The 12,287-nt window shown below is 38.9% G+C and overlaps 1 protein-coding gene across 1 annotated transcript in view; it reads right to left on the bottom strand.

Moving 5' to 3' along the window:
• LOC131696185 (neurogenic protein big brain-like) overlaps positions 1-11,060 on the bottom strand; it is a gene marked incomplete at its 3' end in the record, with an annotated part of 77,974 nt that extends 66,914 nt beyond the window's left edge. The window contains exons 1-2 of the mRNA XM_058984727.1: positions 10,380-11,060; positions 739-905 (exon numbers count right to left, since the gene is read on the bottom strand). Coding sequence (XP_058840710.1) covers positions 739-905; positions 10,380-10,549 — 337 coding nt within the window. The remainder of the gene's footprint in view (positions 1-738; positions 906-10,379) is intronic.
• Positions 11,061-12,287: the final 1,227 nt, after the last annotated feature.

The raw sequence follows: 12,287 nt of genomic DNA, 5'->3' as shown, positions 1-12,287 counted from the left end.
AAGTTGGACCCTTCCACTTGGACCCTGTCATCCGTCATCTCAATCCTTGACGCGGGTTAAATTTTGAAGCAAATTTCACTGGTCTTTCTTCCATGCTGATGTTCAACAAGTTATGCAGGTCGTAAAGACGCACAAACTTCATTAAATTTGCAGCTGCCCAGGTTACTCGTGAGCTAAGGAACAATATCTCCGCTGTCACACTGAAAAAAAAAAACCGGTCCACCGTGGCACAGTAATTAAACGAACGTTACTTTATATAATACACATTTCTCCTGCGATGAACGTTAAAATGCTTCAAGAAAGGATAATTGTCCCAGCGTCGTTCTGCAGCCCACTTACCACCCGTCGAAGCATCCTTCTCCGAATCGAGCAGTATTCTCTCGGTGATTATTAATTCAAAAATAAAACTCTTGGAAACGGTTCTCCCCATTGTATCGTTTTTGCCGAGGCAAGCTTTATTTATTGCTGGGGGAAAATCCTGCCATCCGAGTAGAGATTAAGGATGGGAAAAAACACAATCTTGGTTCAGCGTCAAAAGCAGAGCATTCAACACCATCTAATAGGATTTTCCGATTTATGCTGGAATTTCCCCTTCAGCCCACAACAATTAGACCGTTGGCGTATCCGGGGTCAGTGCTAATTACATCGGTCGGTTTTGAACACAGCACAGACAGAAGCAGGTAGCACTCCTGCCGGTCGGTCGGTTTATATGTACTAACTCTAGCACGGCGAAATTACCTGAGACATGCAGGAAGCACTGGGTTAGCGCGGTGACGGCGAATCCGGACGAGAGGGCCGTGGCGAGTAGAACCGATGAAACGCTGGCCCCGACACCGGCTCCGGCTGCTGCTCCGCACACGATGAACACGTAGAAGAAGGACGCCAGGCACTCGGCGGTTATCGATCTGGAAAAGTAATAAGAACGGTGGGAGTGAGAGGGGGTGGTTGATAAGCATCGATTAGAGTCGGTCAGATTCAATTAGGCTGCCTCCCCTCCGGAAGATTGGATTTGAGCCTGAGTGCTTCGGGAAGTTTAAAATGACGGCGGGTTGAGATTTAGAGATATTGATTGAAGGTTTGAGCTTTTTGTTGAATTTTATTTTTTCCGTACGACGTGAGACGAAGTATTCTCCAATGGCATGGCGTGACAAATCCACGTGGAATGCCTCATGCATGCATACACATGTAAAAATGTGCTTTGTTTACAATTCTCCATGTCCAGTCAACCGAGTTCTGCATCAAATAAAACCCAATATTTTATTTCACATGTCAAATTATGTAAAATCCCACTATTACACAGCAAAATACATCGCAATGTTGTTTACGTCAAATGTAATTTTCATTTTTTCTAAGTGTGTATTTGTGAATATTGCTATTGACGCAAGTTTTATATCCGGCCTCACAACTGTGCTGTCACAGTCAACATCGCCTTCTGGTGATTTGAAATGGGATGTAGAAATAAGTTTCTATTGGTAATCAATAGTGATGCAAATGCTCACCAAATATTTCGTGGCAGCGCATTTATCAATTTGAGAGATACTGAATTGATGGAATACTTAAGTAGTACAAATCTACATTTACTTAATATAGAGATTCGTCAAACATTTCTCAAAGCAGTGAAGAGGTGTTAGATGTAACTCTCTACTATGACTGAGTTGCGCATGAACTGGCAAACTGGCTCGTACCAAACGAGCTCAAACAGTCGTTATCTGATTATAAATACATCGTAAATCTACGAACTAAGACCTCTACGAAACGGGCTTGTTGACAAGATTTCAGAGGTATTTCCCAACAATTGAATCTCCAAGTGACTTGGATGAGGCCATGGATAAAACAAACTCACTCATAATATCAGCATATCAAGAGGATTATCAGCTATGATTGATTCAAGAAATACTGAACTTGTTAATGCAACATGGAGGAGTTCAGGAGTTTTTCATATCATTCAAGATGCTTTTAGTAACGTGTCTTTCGAATCCATTTTGGGAACAGTACGAGATCATGGAGTACCTTTATATATCACGAAGTCACATGGATACACGTAATGCTTAGCAACCGACATCTGTGCTCTTCGTTAAGACAACTAGAGATAACGAAACTGAGTGTCGGCGGATATCCTAAAAGTGGTGTGCTGCCGCCACTTTTAGGTAATTTAGTCACCAATGGTTTGTTGAGGATACTTTATGAGCATAGGTCTCCGACATATAGTTTTACCGATGATTATCATATAGTTTTGATCATTTGCAGCAATTTTTACGTGTTTTTGAACAATGATGTCTTCATCTTAGACTATCACCTTGTACTCACAGGTAGTTTTCCTTTTAAAACCTTCAATGTGAGAATTCCTCCTCGCGAGGAATGACTGTCAGGCTAAATAGAGTGACAACTTGGAGAATACGTAGTGTGTTGTTGTGTTGGAGGACCGAACTGGTGCTGGTGTCTACTGTCGTGAAATGAGATAACACTAGTTCCATTCGTTTGGTAGAATTTGTATCATTTTTCCAAGCACATTTTGCAATATTCAGCGTGCTGTGTATTATTCGTGTTACCTTTGTGAACCCAATTACCGCACTTCATATCATATGTTATGCAATTGACCTGTAGTAATGCAATTGCGTATCCAGTTTTTGGTTCTATACATAGATGAACCTATCTACAGGGAGCTGAAACTCGAGGATATGCTATTGATCGAAGCCCAGTATGGCAAAGAGTGATACAGCTGTTGGGTTCAATATTCCTTCGGGAGTGAAGAATCCAGGCTGTGTTATGATTCTATTGTGTTGTCGAAATTGGGTTAAACTTAGGGTTGCCACCTCCGGCTAGGTTTTCACCCGGTGATTTTTAGTGACCTTGGATATGCTTTAAAAAACATGAGTAAACGTTGAAACTAGACAGAAATTTGAATGAAAGCGATCACTCGACATTCCAGTGCACATACAATCGATTTTTATTAAAGAGTGTTACGATCAAAAATTGATCAAACAAGAGTTCATTTTTCGTCAATACGAATTGCTGGGACTTTCGTTTGACTCCTTCCATCAAGTTTTGCACAGCTCCTTGATGCAGAGTGCCTGTTTGCCTTGAACTGCATCTCGATGATAACTATCTTTTGCGTATTCTTGAGGTTCCGCTTGTCGATTGCTAATATTTTTCTATTGGGTGGAGATCTGGCATACTGGGAAAATTCTTATCCATGGGCACCACCACTTACACATTGGTTGCGGCATATTACTGCATGGTTTTTTTCCTTTTTCCCAGGCACTCCTGGACATAAATTGCTTCCTTCCCGGTTGCGAAGGAAATGTCGCTCTTCAAGCCACAGGCTCAGATGGCCAGCCGCACGAGATATTTCTTTGTGAACTTCGACAGCTTAATGTGTTTGAAAATCTCTGTCACCTTTCCTCTTTTAGTTGAAGTATAATATTCCTGTCCAGGAAGCTATTTAAAGTATGCCTTGACGTAGGTTTCGTCATCCTCTACCATGCAATCAAACTTCGTCAGCAACCTTATGTACAACTTCCGCGATTGTTTCCTGTCCTACTTCGTCACGGTTTGGAATCACCATATTCTTGTAAGTCGACAGTCCGGCAGGTTTTTTACCTCAATGCACGGATTGAGTCGAAAAGAAACACGGAGGTGAGTCGAAAAGTTCAAGTTCAAACTCTTTCCCCTCCCTTTGTAACTCGTCAGATTCTTAATTTAGCACTGGTTAAAAAATTATCAAACTGACTCTTATTCACCGTTAAGTGCTTTGTTTTGGCAAAGCGTAATGTGCACCACTTGTCTGTACCGTTTACATTAAACTTTAAATTGTCCCCCATTTGCGAATAGTTTTGTCAATTTAGATGGCTGTAGAAATTCACTTCTTTGGCTAACGGCTAAGTAACCTATATCACCAGCCAGTCTCGCTGTGGAGGATAAGACAAACGAGCATTGCTCTCCACCAGAGCTGACAGGAAGAGGAAAGTATCATATAGTGAGAAGCACACTGCGGTGCCTTCCGAAATTCTTTGCGGGGGGCAAAGAATCCTTTTTTTCGTCACCACAGGAGCACAACTCTTCTCTTTGGTCATCAGGAGCAGCAGGCAGCATGAGCAGCCAACGTGAGCACCGGAAGAACTCGGTAAAAATTCAATAATTTAAAAGTAAAAATTATCCGTCGTTTCACAAGGACCGGGAAAATTGATGAAAAATTGTGTGGTCCGAAGATCGCCTCCAAAAACCGGAGTCTCCGGGTCAAACCCGAGTTAAACTACATTAGCTCGTGAAGGGCAAACAACCAATTTTCCTCCACCTCTGCCCAATCTTCACAGCAAACAAGTGCTTCCAATAATGTTTTGGTTTTCACGCTGTTGGTCCGGGGTTCAATTCTTCATGAAGTACGCCTTGACTTATCTATTTTTGGCTCGAATGCGCAAAAAATACTCTACCCATTTGAAGCCGTTGGTTAGAGCAGCGTCTACCATCTTTGTTCAACGCATTGGGTCAAATGGTAGAGCGACAATTGTGGCACTTGTTTCGAGTATCGATCTAACACGAGTGCCACCATTTTCATGGCATTTGTGTAATTATATTTGTTCTCAACAACGAAGCTTTTGATGCCAATTAATAAAATAGTAAGACACCCTATGGTGACAATAGGTACCCTCTTTGTTTGCTGTTTCTTCTGTTAATAACTCGGTCGTTTTAACATTCCCATTGGACCCCCGTCCTTATTTTAGTGTAGTAAGCTAGACAAGAGCGTCATCTTTCGGTGTATACTGGAAAATTGATGGAAAGTTTTATAGTAACACCCAAAGATGTGACACAGTAACAATCGACAGAGGAAGTAAACAAAGAGAGGTTCTCAATGTAGTTGGGACCTATTGAAAACTTGCTCAAGAATTCATTCGTCACGTTTGTTAGTCACTGAGATTATAGTTCCTATATTCATGGTTAGGCGGACATACTAAGCGGAGCAAATTGACCGATCATGTCAAATGCCGGAGCCAATTTAGTTGTACACAAACCAATCTAACCCCACCAAATAAGCCGGGTGAACCTCGTTTGACAAATCTCGGTAGTTTGTTTACATGGGAGCTACGTTAGTTCGAATGCAACAGACGAACACGCGAATCTGACGAAGTAAACAAACCAACGGATATTGTTGAACATGAACTTTATTCATCATGAGTTCCTTCGTATCGTTACCTTGTAGAAATCAGTCGCTTTCTAGTTGGATCTTAATGGAGAAGTTATTGTGATCATGGTGATAAATATTTTACTCTTTCCTTGTGTTATAGAACAATTCCCTAATAAGCAAAATCATACATGAACATCAACACATATAGTGCAACGATTCCACATATTGTTTGGATAATAATCTGAACAGGTCGTTAGGCTCTTGAATCATACGTTGTTTATTAGGTTCTTTACTGACAGAGTTAAGCTCACTTTTCTTGACAGTTCGCTTGTACTGGTTACATGGGCTCAGAATTTGTGGACAACTAGATTCGCTCGAAGGAAATGGTAAAGATTTTTTCTAAGTCCATGTAAACAGTACAAGCGAACTGTCAAAAATAAACACTCAGTTCACTTGTGACGTCAGCGTAAAGTGTTCAATTAGACACAGGTAAACTAACGACGCTGAATCCTTCTGGATAAAGACTCGACACGTCAATCGTTTGTTTACCATTTATCTGTCAGTGTCATTCCAATCGAGCACGAGACCCGTCAATAGCCCTCGTTCCAGAAGCATTCGAAGCGATTTTCTTCGGTTTGCGGGCTTTTGACAGGCCTCGTGCTCGATTGGAATGACACTTACTGATAAAAAATAAGAATAAGATAGAGTTGGCGAGTCTTTATCCAGAGGGATTCAGCGTCTTTAAGGTAAACGTAAATAAACAATATTTAATGTGACACCGAGAAATTTTCACACAAGTAAACCACATTAATTCGTTTCTATACGTACATGTAAAGTTCTTACTTACGACGTTAAGAATGAAACTATTCTGCTAGATCTTGAACATTTAAACGGGGTGTGAGTGTTTTCTTTGTGAAACAAAGGTTGCCAGTTTTCGGGCTTTTGTGTGTGAGATTGGTAGAAATAGTATAAGTGAGATGGGTAGAAATTAAAAAAAAAATTCGGACCTTTAGAATGTCTTGTATGTCTTTCTAAAATGGAATCATTAAAACTTATATACGAAAATTTTCCGAACATTTAATTCATGATAGGATGAAAATTAACGTGATGATAATCAATTTATTACTAGCAACATATATACCGACACATCATATATTAGACATCAATGTTCGCATATATCGTTTTGGCAACCATGCGCGTCTTTTTGAATGTATGCAACAAGTGTGTTGAAATGAATAGACTTTTCTACGGCTCATGTACGTACACGTCACATGACATAAATACTACATCACTACCCGGTGGAAAATAATTAACAAAGACGGCAAAATCAAATGGGATTGTTTTCATCCAGGAAACTGCATTAGTGTTCCTGAGACCGGCCGGCAATAACTCAATGGGACATTGTAAGATGACGTCATTCAACGAGCTTTGTTACATGGTGTTAGAATTCGATCCAAGTACTTTCCGCTGGGTGGAATCAAACATTTTCTAAGTCCATGTAAACAATCTCTCTAAACTGCAATGTTCTATTCAGGAAAAAAACAAATCAAAACTTTAAAAAATCATTTTTGATTTTTTTTCTGTTTTGAAGTTCTGAAATGCCTTATTCAGTTTAAAGTAACTTATAAATCGTTTAGTACAAACATAGAAGTGGTGTGATTTGGCAAAATGTGCTGCTATGTGTTGAGATGATTAAGCTAGTAGCGATGAAGGAATTCGACTCAATGTTAATTTCAAGGTAAGAAATTGGAAAAATATTCGAGTACTTTCTTCTCGTATTATTACAAGTTTGCATCGCCTATTTGAAAAATATAACGAAACTCGTCTTTCCCTCATTATTGAATTTTTAGAGAAGAAGCATTCTTAAACCAGTGATGCCATGAGAATTGTTTTAGAAAATGTACGGTAAAACTATAGACTCTTACACAGACTAGCGTAGTGTCAAAAAATTGCAGCCAAACGGACTGTCACAAAGTGCAGCCAAACCGACTGTCACAAAGTGCAGCCAAACGGGCATGCGGGTTTTGTGAATGGAAGCATGGGAGGAAGTCTATGCAAAGCTTGTGAGATCTGTTGTGATGCCAGTTTACATTCATGGTTGTTAGTTTTACTGTCTTTGTTTCCGCAAGTCAAGCGTGTATGGAGTGTCTGTAGGTAAAACTATCTAATTAACCCTACAACGGTTTCGTGACTTTTTCTATACTTAAACGGTTTTGTGGGGTACATTCGTACCCCAGAGCTAAAACCGCTCTAATATGCCTAATTGTTATTGAATTTATAATTAAATTGGATATTTTTATTTAAAAATAAGTCAAGCAAAGCAGTCTTTTCAAAAATATTCGTGGTTTGTACATTTTATTGTGTAATATTTCATTTTTTATAGAACAGGTCTTTAAAATACGTCAAAATCCTCTTTTTTCCTTAATATTGCTATAACTTTAGAAGTTTCTAGCCGATTTCGACAATCTTTACGGCGTTGTATTTGTTCCGATGCTTGTTTGAACAACAAACGCCAATACAAACAGTAAAGGTACAGCAAGATACAGTAGCGAAGTTAAAACAGGAAGGCGTCGAAGGGACAGGCCACCCAAGTAACAATTGAAGTTTTATAGCTTGCTACATGCGCAATCTAAGTTTTATGAGTGGCTCTAAACCTACCATAAAACTTAAATTGTTACTAGGGCAGTGCACTGTACGCTCCAGAGCCTGGGCTACAGAAAATGAGGAATTGAGTGGTGCGTAGTACATATTTTATACAAATCATATTCACGAATGTGTTTTGTCTCTTTTGTCCTCAAAACCAAAAAGTATGATAACGATCCAAGCGCCTTTTCTAGTTACTTTGCTCTAGTAGCTTTATTATATCAAATAACAGATTCTATTGTTCAGCAATGTTCAAGCCTATCCAATTTCAAGCAAGTTTCTCGCTTACTATATCGATATTTTACTTATAAAAAAATATAAATTTTTCGAATTATATACACATGACAAAACACTAACGTAAACGGTTTTGTGGGGGTACATTTGTACCCCAGACAAACTTTAAGCGGGCACTGTTAGGTTGGTCAAGTGAAACAAATAGGTTGCACCTGCTTTAATGGAAGTTTAATAATCTAATTGATTTATGATAAAGTTTGCTTGCAGTTAAAATAAACCATAACGGAATAACAGAGATCGCAAATAGCTCTGGGGTACAAATGTACCCCACAAACCCGTTCTAGGGTTAAATAATATTGTTCAGCCAAATCTATATATAGTTGTACTCAAATTGTTTATTAGAGTTTCAATTTTCAGCTTCTGGTAAATAGTACCGATTTAGACCAGATTAGCAAGTGGGAATCGGTACCGATTAGGGTCATGTTTGGCAAACATAGATGTATCCAGAACCGTCATCATAAATCACAGGTTTATTGACAGAATACTAATAATAAATACAAACAAAACAAAAATGAGAATGTATACATTAATTGTGTACATGGTGATCTTGGATGTTTCGGATTACGATTTCGATGCCGATTCTAGCGGTACAGTAATATTTCTCATAATACTGGACAAGCGACAATGTATTCAATCGATCAAACTAATCGCAAAATTTTGGTTATATTCTTGAAAGCTTATTAAAACCCCATCTAATTTGATATTTTGAATCATTTTTGACTAATTTTGACCCTGAATGCTGCATAAAAATCTTCCTGAAGATTCGAAACATTCGTAAAATTGGTAAGTTCATTAATCTTCCCTAGAACATTGAAGTTTTTTTTTCGAATATGCAGAATCTATGTATTCCAAACATGACCCCATTCGGCATCACATCCCACTGGCCTTTATGATCAAAATCAGTAGTATTTACCAGAGACTGAATATTGAAATTTAAGCAAACAATTTGGGTATAAGTGTGTTTGGCCGAAAAAAGTGTCTTAAATCTATGGAGTGGGCGTAGTGTAGTTGGTAAATCGATTGCCTTGTACGCAGCGCCCCTGGGTTCGAGTCCCGACACCTCACATAGGGCTAGAAATTTTTCATAAGAGATTTTTCTAACCCGAAGAGACGAATGACCTTAAGGTTAAAACCTCTATCATCGAAATAAAAGAGTTTCTAAAAACTGAGTTCAATTAGAATTAAAATAACTGCTGATAATGTAGTTTCGTTTATTCCATTGAAAGCGAAACGACATGTATGTTTGTATTAATTTCAAATTCGTGGATGCAAAATTGGTCCATTTTTTGGTTTTAAATATGGACAGAACAAAGAATTATAGCTGCTTGAAACGATCATTTTCCAAGTAACAATAGAAGTTTTATAGCACGCTACCAGTGCAATCTAAGTTTTACGAATGGCTATAAAATTTCCATAAAACCTCAATTGTTACAATTGACATAAACAAGCTAATATAATACTGGAAGTTCTAATGTTTGGCGAGGACCTAAAATTATTCCAATATCATTGGTTGTAAAAGTAATCACTTTAAAACGATGACAAAATGTGTATAGTTCTACAAATCCGATTATAAATTTATTAAGTATTTCGTCTTGAAAGATTAAGTGATTTGGTTTCATACAATTTAGAATACGAAATCACTGTCGGACACAAAACAGCAAAAAACCGATCAGCGCCCAAACAAAAAGCAGTCTGTACGTCGTCTGTAAATCCTGTTTAATCCAATTAGGAACAATCTATTTAAATCAAATGAAGAGAATATCAGAATTAGAATGAAAAATATATTGTACTACATGTTTAGCCATAGGAAGAATCCAACACGCCGTGACACCCACGCCAATTTCGATCCGCCCCACCATCAGCATATAATCTTTCAATTAACTGCGCTACCAATCTGTCCAACAAAATAAACAAGTTCGCTGATTAAGCAGTTCAGCTGAAGCGATAAAACCGTCTCCGAAACCATGCTGTCGATTCTCGAAATCCCCGCGATCAGAGTCGGCAGGAGGTTCCTTTATTATTTATCATCACAATGTTGACAATTCAGTTTCCGAGTAATATTTTTCAATTTGATTTGTCCGGAGCCGGAACGTTCCAGCAAGGAAGGAGGAATTTCGCGTTTCAACACACACATACTCAATGACACAAATACAGTGTGTGGTGTGCACGACCGGCATCAGTTTGTAAATATTTGATCATTTCAATCTAGTGTAAACAGTTGACGAAGGTAAAAACCAGGAAGGGGTTTCGCATTCCCGAATAACCCAACTTTAGAACCCTGGAAGTTTTAACGTCAAACACGACAGACACGGGTTCTCACCTCCAAAACTCCAAACTACGAAGTTCGTTGTGCATGTTGATTCGTCCCTGGAGGGCGTTGGAGTGTTTGGCCCCACCCGGTTCCCTCCGGAGGCTTTCCAGCCGTTCAAACAACTGAACGATATGAAAGTCGATGTTTGTATCAGGCACGTGAAGACTTTCCTCTGCCATTCTAAGCACTGAGCACTATCACACAGAGACACAATAAATATAAAAAAACACTTCGTTTGCGATTGGTCAATTAAGTTCAATTTAATGCTTCGATCTCAATTAGTTTAGCTAACGATTGATCACACAGGGTCAGCAGTTCAACTTTTCGGTCCACTTTCCCTTCGTATTCTCCAGTAGAATCCTTCGCATGCTTATTCGTTTGTGGAAAACGACAAAAATCACTTGTTGAATTATCCACACCGATTCCCGGGGAAAACTCCACACTCGAGCGCGGCTCACTATCCCTGTTCTCGCAAAACAAGTCACACACCGGTTGATCTGCGCGCGGGCACTAATTCTCCGGCTGTTGCTGATTGACGCTACTAGCGATCCGCACACACACACACCCGACACACGCAGGAGCTGACGACTGATGGTAGAACACTTGGGAAAAGGCACGTCCTCACCGATAGACGCCGCAAACGGGAATGGGCGAACGAAAAAACGGAGCGAGATATGCTGCTGCCGCGTTGCTGATGTGTAGTGCAGCATAACCACCCGATCGGCCGGTGGCGGTAGGGTGGGAGAGAGTAGAACGGAAAGATGCACAAAATCATATGCTTGATACCCGATCCGGTGATAGCTGGCTGGCTAGTGAGCATAAGCCGAAACTACCCGAAGCAGTGCCGAGCGTCGCATGGCAGGACACTGACGATGGTGGCAAGTAGTTGATTTTGCAGAATCGATGCATGTATCGACTATGAAGCAGGCGTCTGTTGCGGTCGTTTGTATGATAGTAAATACGATGGCATAGGGTGGCTCTTGGTTATTTTCGTTACCCTTTTTAGGTGTTGGGGTCAATATAAAGTCGATAACTTTTTAAGTTTTGTACCTAGAAGTTTGTATTTTCTTGACTTTTCCTCTTTCATGAAGAACTATGATTTTTAATAAAGTTCAAAATTTTCGGACATTTCTGAAGGGCTGTACAAAAAAGTTACGAATAAGGTGTTAGCATTCGTTAGATTTCGAATTCAATTTTAAGACACATTTTCATCCAAATATATAAGTACTTGTACTCAAATTGATTGTTAGAGTTTCAGTTTTCAGTTTCTGATAAATAGAGTAACCAACCTAATTAGGACCCCTACATATTTTGGAGTCTGTTAATTAATGTATTTGCCTCCTGCATTGCCAGGTTTCTCTGCATTTGTTTGGTTTGATGCAACAATTACATTCCTTGGGTTGTCTATTAAGTTTCAATATTATAAATTCATCTCTAATTGTTATAAATTAAACAGTACCCACAGTTTTAAAAAAATATCACCGAAAACGTTTTATATTTAAACGATAGCCAAGAGGAAATATTCAAAAGAGTGTAAACTTTGAAATTAAAATTGGATAAAATAACAGAAGATACAATTCTACAATCCGATAATGCCTCACTCAACCATGCAAGCAAGTTTATAATTTGGAAAAAAGATGGGTAGGTAATATATGCGACATAACCAGAGAGATGTAGAATACATAAGGATCCGGTACTTCAAATGTGTTGATCGATTATAAGAATTTTTGGATAAACAGGGATTTGGGCGAGGAATATTCCAAATTATTCGTTATAAAAAATATTTGCTGGGTACTGTCTGCGACATAACGTTTGAATGGGAAATTTTCAAATGATTCTTTATGATAATTATGATTATGGTTCAAAAATTAAAATTCCTTCGCCAACTATATTTCTTTTTTTCAAATTTGCAACATT

The sequence above is a fragment of the Topomyia yanbarensis genome, unplaced genomic scaffold (genome assembly GCF_030247195.1).
Source record: "Topomyia yanbarensis strain Yona2022 unplaced genomic scaffold, ASM3024719v1 HiC_scaffold_87, whole genome shotgun sequence".
NCBI lineage: Eukaryota > Metazoa > Arthropoda > Insecta > Diptera > Culicidae > Topomyia > Topomyia yanbarensis.
This window is presented reverse-complemented; position numbering and strand designations above follow the sequence as displayed.